Source organism: Mustela erminea, chromosome 16 (genome assembly GCF_009829155.1).
Source record: "Mustela erminea isolate mMusErm1 chromosome 16, mMusErm1.Pri, whole genome shotgun sequence".
Lineage (NCBI taxonomy): Eukaryota > Metazoa > Chordata > Mammalia > Carnivora > Mustelidae > Mustela > Mustela erminea.
In genome coordinates this window covers 65,365,710-65,392,228 of record NC_045629.1, presented here as the reverse complement: position 1 = coordinate 65,392,228, position 26,519 = coordinate 65,365,710, and the positions used below count along the sequence as shown (strand labels likewise).

At 40.2% G+C, this 26,519-nt stretch overlaps 1 protein-coding gene across 7 annotated transcripts in view; it reads left to right on the top strand.

The window, feature by feature from the left end:
• The window catches only part of ENPP2 (ectonucleotide pyrophosphatase/phosphodiesterase 2), a 106,903-nt gene that overhangs the window by 65,980 nt on the left and 14,404 nt on the right, over nucleotides 1-26,519 (top strand). For 3 of the 7 annotated variants that reach the window (XM_032316065.1, XM_032316067.1, XM_032316070.1), the window contains exons 12-20: nucleotides 1,391-1,546; nucleotides 3,533-3,641; nucleotides 6,395-6,520; nucleotides 10,102-10,133; nucleotides 10,850-10,977; nucleotides 13,101-13,188; nucleotides 13,355-13,442; nucleotides 14,569-14,753; nucleotides 17,500-17,551. In XM_032316065.1, the coding sequence (XP_032171956.1) occupies nucleotides 1,391-1,546; nucleotides 3,533-3,641; nucleotides 6,395-6,520; nucleotides 10,102-10,133; nucleotides 10,850-10,977; nucleotides 13,101-13,188; nucleotides 13,355-13,442; nucleotides 14,569-14,753; nucleotides 17,500-17,551 (964 nt within the window). The remainder of the gene's footprint in view (nucleotides 1-1,390; nucleotides 1,547-3,532; nucleotides 3,642-6,394; nucleotides 6,521-10,101; nucleotides 10,134-10,849; nucleotides 10,978-13,100; nucleotides 13,189-13,354; nucleotides 13,443-14,568; nucleotides 14,754-17,499; nucleotides 17,552-26,519) is intronic. The other 4 variants (XM_032316066.1, XM_032316068.1, XM_032316069.1 and 1 more) reach the window with 2 other exon arrangements.

The window sequence follows — 26,519 nt, the reverse complement described above, 5'->3', positions numbered from 1 at the left end:
CCTCTAACCTGCTGCAACCACACGGGCCGCTTGCGGAGTCTTCGGAATGTTGAGGTCTCTTGTCTTGCGAATGGCCGAGTGTCTGATGGGCCGACGAGTGCTAGCTGAAATGGGTTCGGTGACCATGAACTGGGAAACCCTCTTTTTCTTTTGCTTCTCTTCTCATGGAGAACTGCCTGAATACTAGATGCATTTAAAAAAAAACAACAAACCAAACCGGAGTCTGTGGGGCTGGGTCTTTCCATCGCTCTGCGGGAGAGAGAGGATGAGGTAGAAAAGCCTTTGCAGTCGCTTGCTGTAGAATCAGTGACCTGGCATGGCGGATGGCCTCCTCCTTGGATACACTAACATTGTTCCTCCTGCCCCTTCCTGCAACTGAATGGTTCTTGGAGCAGTCCCAGCAAGAGAGAGGCTCAATTAGGGAGACCCTAGGGCTTGCTGCTTTAATTCACCTTTGCACCATCAACAAATCAGGGGCCTGTTTTTCTCCAGCGTTTGGAAATCCCAAAAAGTTATCTTCCTTATTCAGCTTCTGTGTCACCTTCACTGCTGTCTAGATTTTCAAAATAGGACACCAAGTACTGTCCTCACTTCCCGCAACAAGGGGATTTCTGATAGGAAGAGTATCAGCCCGTTGATTCTTTCTTCATATGTAAGACCAAGATGAAGAGATCTTGATGACTTTTTATATTTTACCTAATTTTATAAGATAATTTTTTAAAAGACAGTCTTATTTATGGTAATCTTGGGGTTAAAGTTCCCCTGTGCTGAAAACCTAAATTATCAGTGAGAAGTTCTCTCTCCTGCTGAAAGTCTCGATTTGTGTAAGTACACATTCATGACCAAGGAGGATTGCTTATTATTTATGTGTCACTCCACCCTTGGTTTAAAAATATTTTTTCCTAATCCTCACCAGTGAAGGTGACCCTTGTTTTGATATATATATCGGTGGTGTGAACAGATATCCATCGGATTCTGAACGGGAGTCACCTATATGTATCCCGCTGTCACCTTGAAATGACCAAATGTCTAGTGTTCTATTTGGTTTTCTTCTAGTACTTTAAAAATGGAGAGTTTGGATAATGAAGGACCAGTCTCTCCCCAAGGCAGGAGTTATGGCATGCCGAACAGTATGTCACCCACATAAATAGATTCTCTTAGACTGTCTTGCTCTCATGAAGAGACTGACGGCTGTGTCAAGGTAGATTGAGGAGGCTTCTCTCTATAGAGTTCCCAGAATCACTCCTCATACCCACTTTTTCTCACTTAAGGAGCCTTAGTTTTTCTAACTAAGGCTCTGCTGACCCCAGATGGCAAAGTGTGAGCATTATTATCTGACCCAGAGGGACAGACGACTTCTGAGTCCAGACATCTCTATCCGCCAGTACAGGAGAGTAGTTATGGCTCACCTCTTACTCCGGCTAAGAGACCTAAGAGGAAGGTTATCCCTAAGAGGAGACAGGAAAGACCAGTTGCTCCTCCAAAGAAAAGAAGAAGAAAATTACATAGGATGGATCATTATGCTGCGGAAACTCGTCAGGACAAAGTAAGTTTATCTATTGTTCCAAAGCTTTGTGGCGGGCAGGTCTGAGTCAAAGGTTTCCTTCAGCGCTTTGGTTTGAAAATCAGCTGAATAAGTTTCAGAAAAACTCAGGTTGTGTCATCCTTGGCTTGGAGTCCAGAAGAATCTGATACTTCAGAGGTTAACATTAATGTGATGACCTCCTGAGCTTTCAGCAAGATAGGAAAAAAGAACCTTCTAGAATTAGTTGCCCTAAAACTGGTATTAACATTTAGGCTTGAATGACTGTTAGGAAGGCTATTGGATTTGCTTGCACTTATTCATGGAATCTGTTACGATGCTTTGTAGCCTTGGTTCTTGAGAACAATCCAGAAAAGCAGTGAGGGGAGTCTTCAAAGACAATGTAAATTAGAACTCAACAGAAAATTGGCTTAGATTAATGGCCTGTACCTTTCAGAAAAGGTCCTAGTTTGTAGATAAGAGAACAGCTGAGACAGAAGGAAAGAGAAAACAATGGAAAGTTGGCATTGTGTGTATTTTCTCATGGATACATGAGTGATATTTGCTCTTTTCAGTACATTCAGAACAGGCTATAGGTTGTCACTTCTCTTGAAACCTTCCGATATCTCCAAGGCACTGTCTTGCTTATGACTATCTGAGCTAATCACTGGAAGGAGGTCCTGGATTTCAGCTGAGTTGTCTGGTGAGAACAAGTCATCGCCAAGGACTAATATATATGGCACATTTTTTTTGTCGAGGTGAAGGTCTTAGAGGAGAGCTTGCTTTTCTCAGAAGCAAATACCAGTTAGTCCCACATGTATTAATGCTTCAGATGCTCCTTGCACGTATTATCCTGAGACTTGCACTTGTGGCTTACTCTTTGGGACAGAGTTTGAAACACTGACCCCTGTCATGAAGAAAAACAAGTTTACACCTAATTTTTACTGAGGACATGATATGAAGAAAGGTCTTGGGTCATCTGAGAAGATGCTAATGGAAGATAATATTGTATGTCTGAAATTTAAGAAAATGATATGCAGTCTCCGCTGTTCTGACCAGTCTTCCTGTGTGTATGTGTTTGGCTGAAGCTAAGTTGTAACATTCATCCAGAGTACTGTCAAGTGTTTGTCTGATGAGGTGTTTCCTGGAAACCTTTCCATTGCACAGAGATGCCATGAGAGGGGAAGCCTTTATTGTAAGGGAGCATTCATTCTCTTAGATGCTTCCACTGGAAGCAAGAATATGAGAGACCGATTATGTTTCTTCAGCTTTGGAAATAAATGTTCCTCAGGGAACTGAGTTCTTGTGTTTCCTCAGGCTGAATGAGAAATCTAGAACAAGCTCAGTGGTTCCCTTCTTGTGAAGTTAGGACCTTTATAGAATCTTCTTTTTTTTTTTAACTCAAAATCAGCTTGAAAGGGACTAAATTGAGAAATAGCAACTTATTTCTTGGAAGAGGTTCTTCTATCAAGAATCAATTGCTCTCAGACATTGACAGTTCAATTCTTTGAAATATTAGATGGATTCTGTTGTAGTAATAAGGTTCTGTTTTAGCATCCAGTGGAAGGGTACCATTTTACCTCAGAACTGCTTTTGATTCACTTAGCCTCCATCTTCTGCGGTGGTTCAAAATCTGATGTGATTTAACCTAATGAACAAGAGGCTTTAACTATCCATCTGACTTTCTTCTCACTCTCAAAATTCTTGGATTTAAATAACATTTTTACATTTTAGAAAGGTCATTTTATCTCTGATAAAGAAAAGAATTATCCTTCATATTTCTGATATTTTTGTATCAGAATTTTGAAAGGGATTGGATGAGGAGAGGTTTTATGTTCCTGAAATAATACAAATAAAAGTGCTCAGAACAGGCTTCCATTAAGAGTGGCAGGCAAAGCTCTGCCTCTGGGCCCAAAGTTTTCTTTCCAGAATGTTCTAGGGATAGAAGAACTATGAGAAACTGGAAGGATAAAAAAATACCTGCAGGGACTAATTTGCTCCTTTTTCCAGATGACAAATCCTCTGAGGGAAATTGACAAAACAGTGGGGCAATTAATGGATGGACTGAAACAGCTGAAGCTGCATCGCTGTGTCAATGTCATCTTTGTTGGAGACCATGGTAAAGCTTTGTTTTCTCTTTGCTAATAGGGCACCCACATAGATCATGTTTCTGATGGTGTTTGGGGGAGGAACACTTGCCCTCAGAATCCCAGATTGCTTTCTTCACCACCTTCCCCCTTTCTTCAGGGTAGGGAAAGAAATCAGGCCATGACTCAAGGTATGAGATGATCCAACCGTTTTGATCAAAACCTGTGTCTTCCTTTTCTTTGCAGGAAAGGAAGCCTTTCTACAAAATTCTGTCTCTTACTAAAGTGTGTGTCTTACTAAAGATTTGCTTGTAGTGTTAATCACTTCCTCCATGAATGTGACATATCGAGTCCTACTACGTCATCTCTGTTAGTCACCTCTCCCCAAAGGATCCTATCCGTTTATGTGGCCAAAAAAAAAAAAAAAAAAAAAAAAAAGAATCTAAATATAAGGAAGAAGAGACATAGGGTTCTTAGCAAAGAAGAGGTGTTTAAATCAAATGATAACCCCGTATTCACTGAAGGAATTTGAAACCCAAACCAGAGGGCCCTACTTCAGTTACAGAAACTGTTAGAGAGGAAGAAGCAGATTTTTTCTAAAGCACTGTATAAAGGAGAAAAATTCATGACCACTTTTTTGAACATCCTAAACATTAGATATTAGAGAGCTGGAAGGGAGTCCTCAGAGAGCATTTGTATCTCCTAGCTGTGCATCTTGAGTTCTAGAGAGTACCTTCTGCATTCTAGAATTCTCAGTTTGAAAGAGTGACCCTGGAATGTGGTCTCATGTTTCCTTCTAGGAGAGCATTTGGAGGAAAAAATTGTCAGACTCTTTGATATTAAGAAAGGCAGACAAGTCTCCCTAGTCAAAGGTCTGCTTTGGGTATGTAATTTTCTTCCCAGAATATTCTAGAACATTTAGGAGAAATTTTTTAAAAAGTTGTGGGACTAACTTGCTCTTTGGCAGGGGCTAAATGCAACCCTCTGTGAAATCATGCTCCATGAATTTGACTTGGTGGAGAGCTACAGATAAGACAGAGAATCTGGAACATGGAACACAGATGATTCAATTTAAGTTGTCCAGACGTGTCAAGAGCCTTTGCTCACAGGCTGAAGCTTGATGTCTAAGAAGTGGATGGGTCCCCATCATATATTAGAGCATTTAAAGGTCTTAGATTAAAACTTGTCTTACCAGGAGCAGGCTTCTGAGTTGAGTAGATCGCGTTGGCTTTGGAAAGCCATAGCATCCCTTTCTTGAAAGGTAGTGTGGTTTAGTGTTTTGGAGCCTGGGATTTGGAGTAAGAGTGGATTTCAATGGAGTTCAAATTGCACTGTGCCACTCAAGAGCCATGAGATGTGGCCTTCTCCTATGCAGAAAGAGAACACTTAACACTTTCTACACAGAGTTAGTCAGAAGGATGGGAGGGGATGATGCTTGAGAAGCCCTTCGCATATGGTCTTTGAGAGCAAGAGGGATGGTTCACCCCGGGGCAGCAGAAGTGACTTCCTAGACATATAACCAGTGGAAGATCTTTCCAGTCTTCCACTAATATGGATTTGGAGACATCCTTTTCCTGAATTAACAGTGTACTAAAACAGTAGCTGTTCATTGTTTTACTTTTTCTTTCTGGGAGTTTAAATGTTAAAAGACAAGTTCTATACCCTTTATGCTATGTTGGAATATGGTTTTGTCTTTTTTCATTCCAATTTGTATTGAAGAAAGAGGTGGGGGTGTCTTGATCTGGGACTCTCAAGAGGGAATAATTTGGATTTTATCAGGTCTGTGCCACTCTGGGTTATATTTCTTTATTTCTAAACCTTAGGATGTCCTTTACAGAATCCCTTATTTCCCTGCTCTTAGAGAATATCTATCTATTGGATTGTGCCAAGAAGGATATTAAATCTTCACAGTTCCATGTCATCTCCGAAATTTCAAAATGACCAGCCTCCCTAGTCTGTTATTCTGAGATTTGAGTTTGTGTTGTTATTTATTTATTTATTTTTAACATTGATCAAGACATTTTTTTGTAAGGGGGCAGGAAACAAATCTTGTATGAAGGAGGAATACTTTTTGGTTAAAAAAATTCCCTAGACCCTTTTGTGTTCTAGTCGCTAGCCTTTAGTTTTGACTGATTATATTGTTTACAACTTGTTTTCAGCAATATTTTGTTTTTCAGTTTGGGTGGTCATTGGGGCTGACATTTTTTTTTTTTTTTTCTCATCTCTTCTTGTCAGTATTGTTTTGTCAGTAACATCCAAGGTCACCAGTGGAGACAGAGTGAGGACTGGTGATTATGTACTCAAGTCAGGAGATATATTGGAGAGAAAGAGAATTGAAAAATTACATTTTATAAAAGAGACACAGGACTATATATTCTGGTCGTTTACACCACCCCCAGTGGGAAGAGTTTGAGGAAATCTAGGATTCTTTGTGTTTTGTTTCGTTTTGTTTTGTTTTTTAGAGTAGATCTTTTTCGTAATGGCTATGTAAGTAGCTTAAAAGAAAGATCATAGTTACTTCCTTTGTCTTGCTGTTTTTGCTGAATGACTTAAGATGATCGTTGAGATGATGCATTTTCAGTCTTCTAGCACTGCGAGATGATGTGACTAAATCAAAACCTGGTGAAAAGTGATACAAAGAAGCATTAAAAAATTTAAAATCAAGAGGGGTCCTCACATTAAGTTGTGACAAACGAACTAAGGAGATGCCTGGGTGATATTTTTAGTGTCTGTGTTAGGATTTTAAGTTTACCGTGGCCTGAAAACACTTCTTTTTCTCCCTTAGGAATGGAAGATGTCACATGCGACAGAACGGAGTTCTTGAGCAATTATCTGACTAATGTGGATGACATTACGTTAGTGCCCGGAACTCTAGGAAGAATTCGGCCCAAATTTAACAATAATGCAAAATGTAAGTTGAGTCTTAAAGTACTAAGTTGTCAGAATGGTAATATAGTAGAGTATGTAAGGGCTTTTTCTCTGAAGCTGGACTACTTGCGTAAAAATCGTAATTTTGCTACTTCTTAGCTAGGTGGCCTTGAATAAGTCATGTAAAGTCTAAGCCTCATTTTTTTCATCTGAAAAATCGGAAGCTTTGAGTTATTGTGAAAGTGAATCTGTGCACATCCCTTAGAGTGCGTCCTGGCACATGGTAGCATTATGTAAATATATGCTCTTGTTTTCTTTATGTGGAAAATACATTTAATTTGAGACATGCATACAACCATAAGCTTTTACAGGAGAGGACTGTTTCAACAAGAGGTGCAGGCTTGCTCTCTCGCTGAAGCTGGGGAGTCTAGGACAGGGTTGGCAGAACCACACTCAGACCCTGGATGCCCCTAGGAGCCCAGTTGAAGGGGACTCTTCACCTTTATGAAAGTGATTGACAGAACACAGGAGAATGATGACGCCCTCGGGAAATCGTGGCTGTTCTACAAGATATGAACAGGAACAATCTGGTCCCTTATGTTGTACACGTTCAGGTTACATATGCTACTGACGAGAACTTTTATTTATAGACTAAGGTGTTTTAGGTGGTGCCCATGTAGCTTCTGAAAAGTCCACAGTTTTGTTGGAGACATGCTGCATTTTGGGGGGAAGAAAATCTTTTAGAGGTTTTAGCCTTGGGAATAAGAAACCATTGGCACAAGTGCAAAGCTTTGGAAAATTAAGTTTTTCCCGAACTGCGTTCCTGAGTCAACACGAAAGGGAACTATTCCAAGGTCAGCTCCAGGCAACGTTGTAAAATAAACAAATGATCAGTGTTTCTGCTGCTTCTCTCCATGCCCTTTCTGTCCTCCGTGTCCTCCCCAGTTCTCTGCTTACTTGAGACAGGCCGGCCCCGGCCAGCGACAGGACACAAGTCACTAGAGTACCTCTTGATTTAGTACTTCTATATTAGAGCTTAGGCAAGAAAGGCTTTGTCTATTTTGAAAGGTCCTTCACACATCAGTAAATGTAATGGGAAAGCCATTATAGGGGAAAAGGAAAATTTTCTTGGGGCCAATGAAATAATAAGCACCAATAATTAAATATTTCATACCATACAAACACTTGCAGATATGTGATTTCTTTTGGTGAGGGTCAGTCGAGGGGGTGGTGAACAGTATAGACATTGGTGCTGGGATGTCTGGGTTCAAATCCTAACTCTGCCAGGTGGTCCCTCCATGACCTTGGATGAGCTACTTATAATCTCCATGCCTTGGTTTTCTCATCTACAAAGTAAGGATTTTTGGAAAGATTAATGAGAGATTATCTGCATGTCACATGAATTAGTGTTTAGCACATAGAGTTGTATAAATGTTCGCTACAGTGATGACGTCTTGGTCATATCACTATTTCAGCTAAACATGCAGTCTTCTTTAATCCTTCTAACAACCTTGTGGGCCAAGTGTTACTGTCCCATTTTGCAGAGTAGAAATCAAGGCCCAGAGAGAGGTGATGTCACTGACTACGAGGATGAGAGCTAGGAAGTGGCAGAGCTGGGATGTGAAACCAGACTCCTGGTCTTCAAGCACCTGTGCTGGGGGACCTCTTCTCTGCAGGCAAAGTGGGAGCTGTCAGCAAGAGAGGCCTGAGAACTTTAGGACTGAAGGGTTGGTGTCTTAAGCATGGGCTTGGGCATTTGTTATTTTCCAGTCATTCTCTGGGATTTATCTCAGCACAAGATTGCCTCATGCTATTTATTTTTCTTCATTATCAAAGAACGTGAACTTGCCCACTGTGGTCCCTTTGAGGACTGTGGTTTATGAGCTCACAGAGTGCAGAGCTTTGAAGCATAGTATTCTCAGTTTGCTAGAGTCCCTGTGGGCAAGCCCCTCTCTTCTAAATGCCCATTGGCTTTGTGAAGATTCTAATAGCAACTGCCTCCCAGAGTAGCTGGGAGACCAGAGAGAAGGTGTCTGCAAAGCTTGCACATGATTGGGACACAATTTGGGCTAATCATTTTGCTACCATGATTCCTTACTTGCTTTCCATTAAAAGACGCAACTAAGAAATGCCTGGGTGGCTCAGTCAGTTAAACGTCTGCCTTCAGCTCAGGTCCTGATCCGGGGTCCTGGGATGGAGCCCATCCCACATCAGGGTCCCTGCTCGGTGAGAAGTCTGCTTCCTCCCTTTCCTCTGCCCACCCAGCACCCACTTGGGTTCTCTCTCGAATAAATAAATAAAATCTTTTTTAAAAAAGGTGCACCTAAAATCGAACCCCAATTTAAGTAGAAATTTAAGAAGAATGGGATACACATTTTAGCTTCAGATTTCATAGCTTTAGAACCAAGATTCTGAAAACTGTCTTTGACAAGTGTGTACTTACACTGCAAGGCAAGTTTAGACATGCATTTTCAAAAAAATACAAATATTTATTTGTATTTATTAACGTGTTTATTGAGCGCCTAGTATGAATGAGGCCCTGGGGTATAGACATGACCTACTCTACTGACATGTAAATTTCAGGGAGGACTGCTTCTTGAGAGTTGCTATCTCTTCTGTATGCTGCTTTCCTTTTATGCTGATTCTATAATGACACACTAAAGCAGATTTTTTGAAAACAAAATGAAATCCAACCAACCTACAATCTGCTGCTTCTCTCCACACCACTCCCCCCGAAAAGGGGCCTTCAAATAATATAATCCTGTCCACAGTTTATACATAGCCATCATTTACATAGTTTTGCTTTTAGCTCTTCCAGGGTACTGACTAAAATATCTTTTGTCCACTGGTAGTGAAAATAAAGGAGGTTCATGTGTGTGTGTGTGTCTGGAGAGGGACAACTACCTGTGGAATTAGACCCATGGTGTTACTGAGGAAACCAAACTCTCTGTGGCGAAAAATAACTCAATGGATTAAAGTTTCATCTTAAAGTTGATAACTTGTTTCCTAGATATGCAGATAAATAGGAAGTTATGCTAAAAGCCCCAAATGCCCAGTTGGGTTCCTGATGTCAAATTGCAAATAAACTAAAGCCAAGATCTGGAGGGACCATTTGGGGATAACTTAATGACGTTTATCTTCCATTATCCTTGTGCTCTGGGAGGAGGAATTCCCTTCCAGAAGAGGAGAACCAGATCTAGCAGGGAAATTTACCCCTGGAGTATTTCCGCTCCACTTCACTGGCCAAAATTTTAAAATACCAACATGCAATTTTACGTATGTGTGTGTGTGTGTTTTAGAGATTCATTTCTTTACTTAAGAGAGAGAGAGAGCAGGGGGAGGGAGAGGGAGACAAGTAGATTCCCTGCTTAGTGGGGGGGGGCCTGATGCAGGGCTGGGTCCCAGGACCCTGAGATCACGACCTGAACTGAAACCAAGAGTCGGATTCTTAACTGACTCAGCCACCCAGGTGCCCCAATTATATATATTTTTTAAACAAATCTTAAATTGATAACTCTTTGGGGCAGGGAGAAAGAGAAAGAATTTAGTCTTGCGGTAAAAATTATTTCTCTTAGTGATTATTGTCATCTCTTTTGAAATTGTTCTCCTTCTGTCTTTGAACAGATGACCCCAAAGCCATTATTGCTAACCTCACGGTAAGTATTGAAGGTCACCCGGCCTCTGCCCTCAGAGTAGCTTCCACACGCTCACTTCCTAGGATCCCTTACCCTGTGGGGCAGGAGGAACATTTCCCTTACTGCCCGGCGATCTCATATATTTGTTTCTCTAAGAGTTTTCAAAACTTCAAAACTGTGGACAGCTGCAGGCTCCCTAATGGTCTTGGCAGTGATACAAACAGAATATTTGATCTTTCCATTAGAACTGAAAAATACTCATTCACGAGTAAACAAATCCTTACTCTCTCTGAACCAGATCTGCCCACCACCCCTTCCATCCCCGCCCCCCCCCCCCCCCCCCCCCCCCCCGTGCCCCATGCAGGATGTCATCACACAGGCCCAGGTCAGCGTCCTCCTCCACCCAACCTCCCATCCCTTGACTTAAAGTAGTTGGAAAAGGCTTTAGAGTTTGAGTTGCTTTTAGTGACAGTCTCACAAGTCAAGAATGTATCTTAAAAAATTCCTAACTCCCTCTGATAACCTTCCGTGTCATCTACCAAGCTGTCAAATCCCCTTTAAACCTAATTGTTTCCAGCTTGTGTTATTTGATGGGGTTTAACAAATTCCATTTATTCACTAACGAACCTTTTGTTTGACTTAAAAAACCTCCTTTGACTTTCTAGAGAGAGCCAGACTATCTAGGACTTTTCCTAGAAAATACTCCATATAAAGTCCAATTTGCATTTCTGTTTCAGTGTAAGAAACCAGATCAGCACTTTAAGCCTTACATGAAACAACACCTTCCCAAACGCTTACACTATGCCAACAACAGAAGAATTGAGGACATCCATTTACTGGTGGACCGCAGATGGCACGTCGCAAGGTAACTTGGGGATTGGCAGGGACTGTTTTTGATCTTCGTAACCACCTCTTTAGTAACTGGAGTGCTATAAGGTCCTTAGCCATTCAGAAGAAAAAATAAAAGAAAAAGAAAAAAAAATCTCTGTTGGAAATCCCACCATTTGCAAAGACTTTTTATGCTAGATAAACACTTAAGTGCTGAGCCAACGCATCTCTGTTTTCTGGATCCCAGCCTCTTGGTGTCTCTTTGAAGTCTCTCAGTGCATCTCTGTGTGGTCTCTCTCTCTCTTTCTCTCTCCTTTTATTTTTTAAATTTACAACCTAGTCTCTATTCTTATTACCTATCAGGTCAAAAGTGTGCCTGGGACATTAACTTACCACAACTGATTTGGTCTGGGTTGACAAGACTTACCCCATAGCAGCATTTGTAGAAGAGTTTAGAAAATGTTGTTCATCTTAAAACTTCTGTTACTGCGGGCATGTTTTATATTGCCTTAAATATTTCAGATATCCGCCTTCTTTTGAACTATAAAAGACTTTCCAATATTTAAGAGACTATTTTTTGCCCTTGAATCTGGTATAGGATGTATCTGGAAATTCTAAGCACTTCCGCAGAATTAATCATTAAAAGTTTATCCATTCTCACTTCCGCAGAATTAATCATTAAAAGTTTATCCATTCTCAAAAGGGCAGAAGCCCTTTTCCGCTCAGTCCTGCTCTGACTTTCTCCTTAAGAAAAGCTTTGTGAGCTGGTCTGTGGTAATAATTGAAGTACTATATACACTCTCGTTAGGAACGTCAATGAGTTTATAAGGGAGCAAAGATGATGAGAAGATGGTGGTCCTCTAGAAAATGACATCAGTATGAAACACCTGGTGGGACACACGTGACAAATACATAAATATCCTACGGCAATTGTCAGGGGGCTACACAGAATTAAATAGTAGGGTTATGAGGAGAGATATCCGAAGACCAGAGATTATTGAAATCATTTATAATGGATATAGAGCATCTTCATGGAATAGTTAGGAAGATGTGGAAAACATGGGCTTGGCTGAGTGTGTCCTCTGCAGGGCCTTTTACATATGGGGGGCTTGGAAAAAAGAGCAACTTCCGTGCAATTGGTAGGTTGATAATGATGGAAAACTGGGAGTTGAGCAGAAGTAAGAGATGATAGCAATTGACCAAATTAGAGGAGACCGAAGCCAGATATTTTAATCATCAGTAAATCTTTTTAATTCTTGCATTTCAAATTTTTGCATTGTTGTGTTATCATATGCACATATCTCATTATCCCAAGTGGAAAGTTCTTTTCCTAAGAGTGGGGTCCCAAATGTTCAATTTGTTTCCCACCAAGCACTTTAGTCCATGCAATAGACCCAGTAAATGCTTACAAGGATCCATAATGGGACCCATGAGAAAATTGGTATTAATAAACATTAAAGTGTTCTTGGAAAAGTGCTTTGTGACACAAAGCAAAAGGCATCTTCCTGTCAGGGAGGAAGGTCAAGTGGTTTTGATGCCTAGAGAGCAATGTTTTCATTTGCTCTTTCTAGATAGAGATGTTTTCTAGGTGAGTCTGGGCTTTGGTGAAACATGTTACTATTATATGTTAGGTTTACCACTCAGTTATACTCAGCTATACTCTCTAGTTGTAGTCTACTGATAGGTAAATTTGTGTGCAAATATTTTTATAAAATACTGACCTCCATTCATTGATGAAACATCCCATGTTGTAATAGCAAGCCTATTATGGCCTTGGCATTGTTCACTCCTATATCTCTATCATGAGGGACAAACATGGCTCCAGAGTGGAGAATCTTACAGTTTTGGAGCTAGAGAAGCATATAGGCAGACAGAACATGACCTTTGACAAAAACTTTGCTTGGTGCAAGCATGAGGTAAGAGGAGGGTACCTGATTTCTGTTCAGGGTTCCCATTTGTTGGGGGCCAATTGTCAAAATAAAGCCACTTAGGGAAAATAAATAGCATCATCTTTTCAACACTGCAAGAATGATACAATTAAAATAGAGACATATATGCCTGTAAAATCTGCTTCCGAGGGATATTTTGTGTGCCTAAATGGCCTTTTTATGAGGGCTTTCATGAGAAATCCTGGCTAATCCTACAATTATTTCAATGTAGGAAACCTTTGGATGTATATAAGAAACCATCAGGAAAATGCTTTTTCCAGGGAGACCATGGATTTGATAATAAGGTTAACAGCATGCAGGTATGACCACAGACCTATGCATTGAAAATGTATTTTGGTGATTCTCAGGCGGGCTGGAGAAGAGGGGCATGAATGAAGTTATATAGTGATCATGAACAGGGGAGGGGTGGCTACTAGATAGTAGCAATGTCTAATTGTTTTTGTTCATTTTCTTTTCTTTTGGAAGACTGTTTTTGTAGGCTATGGCCCAACATTTAAGTACAAGACTAAAGTGCCTCCATTTGAAAACATTGAACTTTACAATGTTATGTGTGGTAAGTCACTTATCTAATCAAGGCCAATGAAGCGATCTGAGTTATCGTATGAACTTCTTCAAGGTCAGAGAAAGAACTGAGGTGTCTGTTTTCTAGGACCACTTCACCTCCCTGCCAGAAAAAAAAAAAAAAAAGAAAAAAAAATGGTGGTAACATGCCCATTGGTTCAAAGGACAGAATCTCATCCCCTTCTAAGGCTCCTTTGTCTTCCTTTAACAGTTGACTAATGGGGAGTTTTCATGGTGTTGCTGTTGGCAGCCTCTGGTTGATCTCACATCACATTACAATTTGACACCACTGGTCAGAGACCTGGTGAAGCAAGAAGAGTTCCTCACAGAGCTTCCCCGCCTCCATCTCTCGTGCTGCAGCCCAGTTAAACTGTTGCCAGCTCGCATCCTGGCCAGCTATTTATGTGATGCTAATTATTTTTCTTCCTTGAGCTTCTAGTCACTGAGTGAGGACAACTTTTCCTATTTAGTAAGGGAGTGCCAGTCTAGTGGTTAGAGGGGGAGTCTGAAAGTCGGGTCTCCTGGGTTCTTTTCCCATCTTGGCTGCTAGCACTCCCCTGTCCTGCCTCTCAGCTTAGGCAAGTCACTGTGTGCCCGCTTGGCAACTGTTCACTTGCTATGAAATCAGCCTGTTCATTTCACAGCAGCCTTTCAAGGCACCGGGCCAAAGCCTCCTCTTCTCCCCATACTTCTGTGGAGTGCATTAGAGGGCAGGCTCGAGATTACTTATTGATTATAGGTCTCATTTCAAAAGCTGGGATAAAAAGTCTCAGTGCCGTAGAAAGGCATTGACCCTGATGCTGGTAGTCCCTGAAGAGGTCACAGACATAGCCATAACTAGGCAGGGCCCCGTTCCTTCCCTTTTTCTTTTTGGGAATGTCTCTCTCTATGGTCGGGCAATGACCGTGGCTATTTCAGAAAGCTGTGGCAAGACATGGTCAGGCTAGCATGGTTTGGAAACTAAGAAGAGAGTGCCTACAACTAATTTTGGCTTTATCTAATTGGGATTTGTGTTCAGAGTTTTCAGACCCTTGGAATATAAGTGTTTTCTATACTTACTGAATCTCATCAAAAAATGTTTTGTAAAGCACCTGGCTTTATTTCTTTCTTCTCACCAGATCTCCTGGGCTTGAAGCCAGCTCCTAATAATGGGACCCACGGAAGTTTGAATCATCTCCTGCGCACTAACACCTTTAGGCCAACCATGCCAGAGGAAGTTACCAGGCCTAACTACCCAGGGATTATGTACCTTCAATCTGATTTTGACCTGGGCTGTAACTGTGACGATAAGGTAGAGCCAAAGGTAGAAATCATCTTTATGTTTATCATGGAAGAACTTGCTGGGTGTAGAGCAGTGTTGTCCACTAGAACTTTCTGTAATGATGTAAATAGTCTGTGTCTGTATCTGTGCTGGCCACTGGGCAGATATGGTTTTTAAGATCTTGGAACAAAAATTTACATTTTGTTTAATTACTTTAAATTGAAAGAGCCGTATATGGCCTGTGGCCACGATTTTGGGCTCATAGGTGTAGAGAGAACAAAGGCAGAGAAGTAGAATTCATGATGCTGTTCTGTAGTCACAATTCCCAACCAAAGATGCTTTCTTTTTTTCAACCTGGATCGTGTGTCTATCTGTCATGGTCCCAATAGGAAACAGATGGCCTATTCACAAAGGTTTTTTAAAAAGAGCATTTAAAGGGATTATGTGAATTATGTTTACTGAAAGGGTTATTTACACAAGCTGGGCTGGGTGGAGGCAAGGTAGTGAGGGATGGTATAGCACCTGGGGGCTAGCGGGGTGTCAATCCTGACCTTGAACATGGAGAGAGGACTATATAGGGAGGAGTTACGGGATAGATGGGTGCTTTTAGTACACCGCAACCCGGTGGGGGGTACCTGGCATTATTCACTCCTATATCCCTACTGTGAGGAACAAATATGGCTCCAGAGTGGAAAATCTTACAGTTTTGGAGCTAGCGAAGCACAGAGGAAGACAGAACATGACCTGTGACAAATGCTTTGCTCAGTGCAAGCATGAGATAAGAGGAGGGTACCTGATTTCCGTTTAGGTAGGAAATTGTTTCTCTGTAGTTCCTCCTCTAATGCCCCGCTGGTGCCTTGCGTGGGTGGAGGCTGACAGGGAGCTGGAGGGCAAGCTGGCTTTTTGGTGCAAGGTCAGTCTCCCGGGGTGCAGAGCAGGGTAGAGGTGGGTGTAGCATGGCTGGGGAGGAGGATGGTGCAAATAGAAAACCACCCAGCACATTGTGTTTGGATAGTTTTTGAACGCCACACTGCAAGTGTTAAGCAACAATTTGCTTATTGAATTTTATATTGATCAAAGACCTTTATAGTTACCAATCCGTGCTTTGACAGCAAGAAATAATCAGTGTTACCACACTGAGTTGATGTGATTCCAACGCAAAGCAAAAAAAAAGAAAAAAAAAAAAAGAAAAAGATCTGTTATTTTTGCATGTGTGGTTTTATTATGGATAAATGTGTGAACCGTCTATTAGACCTTGGAAAAATGGAACATAGTTCTCCTGCCTGCCCTATTCCCTCCTACTATTTCCTACCTTCCAGGATTCCTAGGGACCTGGGAGCCACAGGATGGGAAAAGCTCACCACTGGAGGAATTCAGTTTTCTCTTCTTCCCCCATCCCCTTTTATCTCTCCTTCCTACTTTTGCTCCTGACAAGAACCAACAAAGCTAATTACTGTAAGGCAGGTAATTTCTTAGACCTGAGCTGCAGGTGTTGCATTGCCAAAGGCAATAGGAAGTAGCCTTTGAGTTGGATTCCAAATATAACTTCAGAGGAATCTCGTAGTTGTATCTTGCTTTCTGAATTACCTTTCTTCTGGAAAACAAGAGATATTTTGCTTTTGTTATCGGAAACCATTTTAGACGAATTCGGGATTGTCTTTATTTGGTCCCTGGGTTTTCCCAAGAGACTTCATTCCTTTTCTTTAAAAAAAAAATGCAGACATCCTGAGAAGGTATACTGATTAATAAAATAAATTCCACAATACACAATTCATGAGAAAGAAAATGTCACAGATTCTGGGGAAGCTCTATGTGTATATCCTTCCCGCCAATCCCACTTTGTTCCTGCCCTAAAGGTAATTAGCATCTTGAATATAGTAACTTGAATATATATAACTGCCAGGCAGGTCTCTGTACTTCTACTCCATACGTATATATTAAATAATATATTAATATTAATATATTAAATATATACTTAAATATATATTTAAGTATATATTAAATAATATATTAGTTAATCTCTAACATAGTTCCCTAAAATAATTTATAGTGTAGTTTTGTATATTATGCATTTGTATGTAAACACTACTATATTAAATGTGTCCTGCAATTATTTTGTTCATCGTGTTTTGAGATTTATGCACATTAATACATAATTTTAGCTCATTGATTTTTACTTCTAATTGTTAATATTTAATTGTGTAAATATACCATAATGATTTTATTCATTTTCCTATTTGAGAACATTTGGTAATTTCCAGTTGGTAATCCTCCAAACAAGGCCACAGTAGACATTATGGCCCATGTTCTCATACACGTATGCGAGAGTGTCTCTAGGACGTATAACGAAGGATAGAGTTGCTGAGCTATTACTTTCCAATCTTAGAAAAAGTGATTTGGTTCATTAGTTTAGGAATCACCTTAGTGTACCTAGGATTAATCTGAAATATTGAGGTAATATTCTAATTAGTTTACATATCTGCCCAGATAACCATTCTTATCAGGTAGTTTGGAACTTGCTTCCATGATTATCCACAGCTTTAGGGAAAGGAAACAAAGTCATGGAGAGATTAAAGAAGGTGATCGTGACCATAGATCTCGGAGGTAGAACCTGAAATGTCAGTTTGAGATGCCCATAGTAATTCCTCCACAGAATCCACGGAATTTAGGGTCTTCTTTTGAACTTAGCAAGATGCTAAGTAGAAAGAAGCCTGCAGAAAAGATAGGACATTTCTGATTTGCTTTTTTTTTTTTTTCTCCTTTCCTTTTCTGGTTTTCACACATGAAGAACAAATTGGATGAACTCAACAGACGCCTTCATATAAAAGGGTCTACAGAAGGTGAGGAGTTGATGGGGGAGAAACAATCAGATAAGTTTTCCGTTTTAGTTTTCAGAGATTGAAGAGACTTCTTATTTATTTCATAGTGTAAGCACAGTATGTTTGAAAATTAAAGTTTGGGTTGTGACGTGATTTTCATATCCATCTGGCAAAGGGTATTGGTTTATTCTGCGTATGCAAGATGCCAGTTTTTAATAGCCAGGAAAATGCCGTTAGCTTTTTTCTCAGTCGCTTTTAGGCTCTCTGAACAAACAGGCATAGGACTGTGATCTGGTGGGCTGTAAGTGAAGGTGCTGATGGGGACGTCTGTGAAGGGACTGGAAGTCACAGTAATACCTAATTGCAGCTGGTACCTATGAGGGAGCTGAGGTACCAGAGAGGCAATAATATGTCATGGAGAGAGACATGCAGAACGAACCAAATCAGAACTCCCCCTCTCTAAAAGGATCCTCTTGAGCCCTCTAACTCGTTCTCCTCTTATTTTATGTACAAAAATGCAATATACAATGATAACATGTGTGTATTAGTCAACTTTTGCAAGCTTATGACTAAAGAAGAGAGTCTCAGTGGTTTGTACCAAGAAAGTTGCGTTTCTTGCTCGCACTTCGGAAGGCTGACCATAGGCCTGGTGTGGCTGTGGGTACGCTTTATTCTGGAATCCAGGCTGAGGGAACAGCCCCCCCACTGGGGCACGCCCTTCTTCTGGAAGAGGGAAGAGAGGAAGAGCAGGCCCGTGAAGTGATCCTCAGTACTTCTGCTTTTATGAGGCATTTGTGATGACGGTTCCTGGTGGACTGGTAAAACCAGGGCACTTGAGACCAAGGGAGCAGGGAAGTCTTCTTTCCACAGGGATGCTGTCCAGTAAGACATGTGCCAATGGGTGGTCATATGTAGTCCTTTCCAGAAAGGCAGTCAATAAGAAGGAACAATAATGCAGGCTGCCTCGCAGGCTCTTCCTTCTGGTTTCGAAATTCCAGAAAATGAGAAGAACATAGAAAGGGAGGGAAAGGCTTCAGTGTAGGTTACTACAGGAGATGGCGTAGCTTCTTATAACAGCAAAGGAATGACAAGAAGTGTATTACAAAGCAGACAGAACTCAAACACAGTGGCTCCAAGTCAGGCAGTGAAGAGAGACACATTGTGGAATTCTCCTGAGAGCATTATGTGGGTTATTAGCTTAGGTGGGGCCTTGTTTATCATATGTGTTGTTTTCAAGGACAAGGAAACCAGTAGATTTTATTTACTTGACTCACTTTTCTTTTTTCTTTTTTTAAAGAGAGTGTGAGGGAGCTTGGGGGAGAGGGCAGAGGGAGAGAGAGAATCTTATGCAGACTCCACGCCCAACACAGAGCCTCACTCTGGGCTTGACCTCAGAACCCTGAGATCATGATCTGAGCGGAAATGAAGAGTTGGACACTAATCCGACTGAGCCACCCAGGTGCCCCTTACTTTCCCCTTTTTTTTTTTAAAAAAGATTTTATTTATTTGAGAGAAAGAGGCACAGAGAAAACACAAGCAAGGAGAGGGGCAGAGGGAGAGAGATGGGCAAACTCTCTGGCAAGGCAGGGAGCCCAAGATGGGGCTCACCTCAGGCTCCATCCCAGGACCCTGAGATTACGACCTGAGCTGAAGTCAGACACTTAGCAGACTGAGCCCCCAGGAACCCCCCCCCCCCGCCTTTATTTGCCCTTTTGAGGAAGATTTTCATCTTCTTCCTCCTTCCCTTTCTGCCTCACGGAGCCCACAGACTCTTGGGTATGTAATTGGATAAACAGCTTTGAAAATAGGATTCAGTTGGTAGAAGGTCTGCACATCTCTCACAAACTCTAAAAATGATTTGAAATGTTTGACACCTAGCTGCTAGTGAACGACACTGTCATTATACTTAGAAAAATGGAAACGTTGCCAGGGTCAAAGGGTACAGAGTCTTATGATCAGAGTTTTTCAAATATTCAGTCACTAAGGCAGAGAAATAATACTAGATGTTTCTCCTCTAGAAGGCACTCATAAAATAGTTAAATATGATAACTTAATGGACTCTTGTGTTTTTGCTGGTTCAGGCTCTGGCTATTCAGGATACTAAGTCCTGAATTTAGGGGGAAAAAAAATCCTGCATTTATCTTGGTGGCAGTGTGCTCATGTGACAGAACCAGTCTCACGACTCAGCATAAACAGCAATCTCAAATTTCTGAACATGAAAATAAATACCTTCTAGGTGAAGCACAGACTTTCAGGGCTGAAAGGAGCTATAGTTAGTGACTTTTCCTCCTCATGGCTCCACTCAGAAGTCAATGTAAGTATCTTATTTCAAGATAATTTCACATCCCTGAAGCTTAAAGCTGATATGCTTTCATGGATCTAGACCTTCCCAGGTGTGAGTTGAGTGCCAGCCTGGAACTGGAAACTGATTTCTCTGAGAAAATTTGGTTCTGTCAGCTATGACACTGATAGTTTCGTGCATATGGACATCACACTGGTGACAGAAAATTTTAAGGGAGAATCATGGTAGCCTTTCTCTTTGGTCTGCTTCTGACCTAGCTGGATAGTCTTTAATGGTACAAGAGAGACTTTAGCACTATGACATGGAATAAAAATAATTATATACCATTATCTTATTATGTGCAAAGCATTTCCTTCTTTAGACTCTGGATAATGTGTAAGTCTCTGTAGTCTCTCCCTTGTGTTCCTGTATCTCTGCCTCTTGGTCATTGGCTGTCTCCTGACGGGTCCTGTCTCAGTCATTTATGAAGCTACAAGGTGACATTTTCTTTGTCAGAATTCCCTCCAGTCTTTATGGTGTTTCTGGGGTCATAAATCAAGTCTCCCACTTGAAATCTTGGATGTGTCCTCCGCTAGAGGAGATCTTCATGAGGCTGAATCCCTGTGTGTGTGAGCACATGCCAATGTCATGTTCAGAATATCACCTCTCCCTTCTGGATATCTTTGAATATATGTTGAGACTTTTAAAGGATTTCGCAGACCTAAAGTCCCATACAAATATAAAGTTGTATTATCTTTTTCCTAGTTTTTTTCCTTAATACACCTATAGGTAGCTAATTTTTTTTTCCATAAGAAATCATGTACTTTGCACATTCCATTCGTAACCTTCATATGTGGCCATTTTAATGTCATATGCTACAAACTTCCTCACACATAATACATGTGTACAAGCTGTACATCACAGCAGTGAAACAACCCAGGGGATACTTGAGGTCTATTAAATTAATCTCAGGCAGTATTTTGTTGTAAATATTTAAACTGTTACAGGATCTAGTCTTTCACTAAAATGTAGAGGAAAAAACATAGATAACCTTCAAAGGCAGTGATCTAAACTGCTTGCTAAAGCCTTAATATTTTTAGATTTGTGGAGATTTCTGGATTTTAATTGCATGACTACTGTTGTTTCCAAATCACATGTATGTCATGTCTTAACAAATTTTCTGTGCAATGAAAACTTCTTTGTTTGAGCCATCGAGTCAATAGATGGATGAATGAATGAATGAATAAAATGGAAAATTTTAAATTTCTTACAGCAAGCAGTTTGGGCACCATAGCCAGGTATAATTTTCACTTTCAGAATAATTATTCTATTTATTATTACCTTAGTCTTTCCTCTATTTACATTGGTTTAAAAATGTTTTATAATTTGTTAGATTAACATTCACTATCATCTTCATGAAGAAAGGAATTAAAAATCATTTTAACACCAAATATATTGGACCCTTTATCACATACAATAAGAAGGTAGTTTAGATAGAAAAATGACTGAAACACTAACAACTCTTATGAATTTTAAAGCAGAAAGGGACTAGACTAGCAGGGAATCTTCTGTGTCACTCTTTTTGATGTTGAGATCTTTTAATTTTTGTTATTTCTGGAGATGTTAGCTATCTAGAGAAAGGAGATACACTTGTGTTCTCTGTGTGTTTATCCTTCTGTGTGGGTTGTGGAAGATTTGGAAGAAATCAATAAATAGTGTAATTCTTTATGATTTATAGCAAGATTCAAGATGAATTAGATGGAACAGACACTGAAATTTAATAGCCTCTGCCTACCAGTATTCATGGTGCTGTTGAAGTTAAGGATATGCCTTTTACAAAATCGCTGCAGTTACAACTACAACCACTTTTGGATCAAGAGTGAGCTAGGTGCTTTACCTACTTCGTCTCTAAACAGTGCGATGTCCCAGGGAGATAGGAAGCTTTGGGAGGTTAAGTTAACGGAATCGCAGAGCTTTCAAGAGGTGAGATGAGATTTGACTTCAGTTCTACGTGGCACTAAAGCCCTTGTGCTTTTCTCTGTAAATGCTTCCCATTCTAAGGGCTGATATGAAGAGAAAAAACATCAAGAGAATCTCAGTGCTTCTCAGGGTCTGGAAGTGGTTTCTGAAGTACTAGATGCTTTGATACAAATTGATCTTTCTTTGAAAATTAATAGATTTACTTACATTCCAGTTAATGAACAGATAGTATATTAGTTTCAGGTATAAAGTTTAGTGATTCAGTACGCCCATACAACACCCGGTGCTTATCACAAATTCTCTCCTTAATTCCCATCACCTACTCAGCCCATCTCCCACACACCTCCCCTCTGGTAACCATCAATCTGTTCTCTATAGTTAAGAGTCTATTTCTTGGTTTGCCTTTCTCTTTTTTTGCCTATGATCCATTGTTTGGATCCTCAAATGCCACATATGAATGAAATCATATGGCATTTATCTTTCTCTGGTGACTTATTTTGTTTAGCATAATACTCTTTAGCTCCATCCATGTGGCTGCAAATGGCAAGATTTCATTATTTTTCATGACTGAGTGATGTTTCATTTTATATGTATTATTATATATATATTTCATTTTATATATATAGATACATATATATATATAATATATATGTATCTTGGACTCTGTCCATAATTTAGCTATTGTAGATATGCTGCTATAAACATTGGGTGCATGTATCCCTTTGAATTGGTATTTTTCTATTCTTTGGGTAAATACCTAGTAGTGCAATTGTTGGGTCTTAAGGTAGTTCTATTTTTAACTTGTTGAGGAAACTCAGTAATGTTTTCCAGAGTTGCTGTACCAGTTTGCATTCCTACCAAAAATGCATGAGGGTTCCTTTTTCTGTACCTTCTCACCAACACCTGTTTCTTGTGTTGTTGATTTTAGCCACTTTGATAGGTATGAGGTGATATATCGTTGTAGTTTTGATTTGCATTTCCCTGATGATCAGTGACGTTGAATATCTTTTCATGTGTCTCTTATCTGTATGTCTTCTTTGGAAAAATGTCTATTCATGTCTTGTTCCCATTTTTAAATGGAATTATTTGTTTTTTGGGTATGGAGTTGTTTAAGTTCTTTATATATTTTGCATACTAGCCCTTTATCAGATATATCATTTGCAGATATCTTCTCCCATTCCTTTTAGTTTTGTTGATTATTTCCTTTGTTGTGCAGAGCTTTTTATTTTGATGAAGTCCCAATAATTTATTTTTGCTTTTGTTTCCCTTGCCTCAGGAGACATATCTAGAAAAATGTTGCAATAGCAGATGTCAAAGAGGTTACTGCCTGTGTTCTCTTCTAGGATTTTAATGGTTTCTTATCTCATATTTAGTCTTTAATCCATTTCAAATTTATTTTTGTGTATGGTGACAAAACGTGGTCCAGTTTCATTCTTTTGTGAGTTGCTGTCCAGTTTTCCCAACACCATTTGTTAAAGAGACTGTCTTTTTCCATTGGACGTTCTTCTCATCTTTGTTGAAGATTAATTGACAATATAGTTGTGGGTTCATTTCTGGGTTTTCTATTCTGGTCCTTTGTTCTGTGGGTCTGTTTTTGTGGCAGTACCATACTGCTTTAATTACTGCAGCTTTGTAGTATAACTTGAAGTCCAGAATTGTGATGCCTCCATGTTTGTTTTTCTTTCTCAAGGCACATTGCTGTTCTTATTAGCTTCTTGCCAAGCATGAGTCAGGCAGAACTCATGACTGGGAGTGGCCAGATCTTCATTCCAGTATGCCCTCCTTAGATAACCCAGGAGTTAGCATCGATTTGGAGGCCGCCCAAAATGCTAAAGAGGAATAATGGCCCAGCAGGATAGAGGCCTACATTCTGGGTACTGCTTTGTGGCTGAATTATCCTGTACAAATCATGAGCCTCCAGTTCCTTCATTAGTAAAATGAAGATGATATTGATCTGGCTAGTGTATCTTTCAGGGTTTTATTAAGCAGGTCATATATAAAAAGTTAGTTCTTGAGAGTCATAAAGAACCGTGTTTTAAAAAAGAATAATACAATCATGCATGTATTCAACAAGTATTTACCAGGTAGATATTATGCATTTGGTATTGTTAGAGGTAGAGATACAATGATGAACAAAACAGAGAAAATCTTTATCTCATTAAGTTATTATTTTATCATGAGATTTAGCCAGTTGATGAATTACAGCATAGTATATTAAGGGTTAAGATAAGAAAGAACAGGACATTGACAGGCATTGAATCAAATCTCAGAGGAGGTTGACATGGTGATAAATGATAGCAGGCCCTTCAAGGGAAAGGAGGAGAAAGGATGAAGGAAAAGGAAAGACCTTGGATAGAGATTATGTGGTAAAATCCAACAGCATATTACGTAGGAGTGAATGTTTTTTTTTTTTTTTTAAAAGACTAAAAAAGAGAGATTTTCATGTGGTTCTCAAGTCAGCCTCCTAATCTGTGGGAATATGAATCAGGAAGCTGAGGAGGGAAAAGAAATACAAACTCAACGTCTGGATGACCAAATTTTGGAAGACAAAAGAATGAGCCCTGAGGAGTCCACACCACTTAAAAAGATTTGCCTCACAGTATTTTGCCAAATGTGGTATCTGGAGGAGAACCTTAGCATGTACCCAAAATGCCAGAGATTACTGTAAACAGGGAACTGGGGTATGGAATGAAGACTGTCTGGAATCCCATGGAACAGGAACCCAGGCTGAGAAGACATGGAGTCTAGACCCATATCAAGAAATGAAGAGGAACGTATTTCACAAGTGGAGACTTGCAGTTTCCTCTCTGGGATGACCGGCCTCAAGATGAAGAGCTTATGTGTCCAGAGACTGAGACTCAAGTACAGTTTTATGGCTCAAGCAGGAACTCTTTGCTAAACAGAAATGCAATGGATGGCTTGTCCAAGATGTTACAAAGAGTAGCAGAGTCAGGCTGTGACCAAGAATCAGTGGTTCTTTTCTACTCTGACAAACTGAAAAAGGAAAATCTAAATTTTGACTCTGGACCATAAAACTTTTGTTTCTTTCTGCAAAGATTATTTCACCTCTTTCTTAGATGAAACAATTCTGCTTTAGGAAGACCCGGGTAAATTCTTTGGGATAATCAGGGAAATTGGTTAGATTTTAGGAAACCGTCAAAACCACTGTATTGTTTTTCCTTCATGCTGTATATACCAGTTAATAGTTAAGAAATTAGTCACATAATGATATGTTTGTGATCAGCTATGTGCTCAAAACAGCAGTTGTGCTTAGCTTGGGAGCTATGATGAAGTGCACATTTCTTTTTTAAATTTTTTTCAAGATTTTATTTAATTATCTGAGAGAGAGAGAGAGCGCGCACACAAGTTGGGGGAGGGGCAGTGGCAGAGGGAGAGGCACTCAACAGTGAGCTGACATAGGGCTGGATCCCAGGACCCTGAGATCGTGACCTGAGCGAAAGGCAGACCATTAACCAACTGAGCCACCCAGGCACAACTGAAGTGCACATTTCTCTAAATTCAGAGCAGAAGAGTGAATAGAGATGGAGACGCTCAACTGGGGAAATCTTTCAGAAGAAAGTGAATCTTAACGTATCACTTTTCCTTTCCTCTCTCCCTGGCTCCTTTTTTCTCTTCCATGGGGCGCTGGACTATGTGAGCGTGTTATTTGTCATCCACATTTGAGTATGGAAAGGGGCATTGTTAACAATTATGCTAGGGAAGCAGGCTTAGCTTTCTACCTTCTGTAAGGACTGTACTGATGCCATGTCACCCCCATCCATGGCAGTCATGATGCTCTGGGTTCCCATCGCACTCTGTAAATATCTCTGATGAAGTTCATACATTATTGCACTTGAGTTATTTGTGCTATGTTTGTCTCTCCCATTGAACTGTGAGCTTTTCAAAGGTAATGTTGTGGGAAACAGAGGCAAAAGAAAAATTAAATTTCCTGACAAGCCCATTGACAAGTCCTTGAAACAGGCAGAGTGACATTCCTCTAGGAACACAGCTGCTTCGAAGTTGATACTTTGCTAAAGGCAAAAGGCAATCTTAGCCTGATCCCCCAGGATCCTGCAAGTCTACTTTAACATGTAAAAATTCCTTTGGAAATTTCCTTTATCTCTACCCCCCAAGATACATGTTGGCAATCATCCCCCAAGCATATGACCCACTGATACACATCTGAAGGGTTTCATGACTAAGGTTTTATTAGATAAATGGCTTTTTCCTAACAACAGCTAGCCCCCTCAAGGTCCTGGAAACCTTGCTTTCAAATTCCTTAGAGACTTATGCTATCCCTAACAGCTCTCCCAACTTGAAAGTAGATAATCGGGGCTACTCTTCACAACCCCAGGGCAGCTCTTTCTGCCTACGGGTCCTGCCCCTGTGCTTTAATAAAACCACCTTTTTGCACCAAAGATGTTTCAAGAATCTTTTCTTGGCCTTCAACTCTGAACCCTAACATCTTTCCTACATCAGTAAGAACTCTCTCATCATTATCTTGGCCCAGTATCTCTCTACTATAGCCCAAGGGCTGGCACAAAAAAGGTGCTCAGTAAATGTTTGATGAGAGAGAATACATTAATGAAAAATTTGAAGGGAGATCGGTGACAGGACTGCTGGAGAAGCCATTCCTGGTAGAAAGAAAACAAATCAGCATAGAATTGCTAAGGATGATAATGACCAGAGTATTATAAATAAACCAGGCTTCGCAGAAGTAAATGAGGA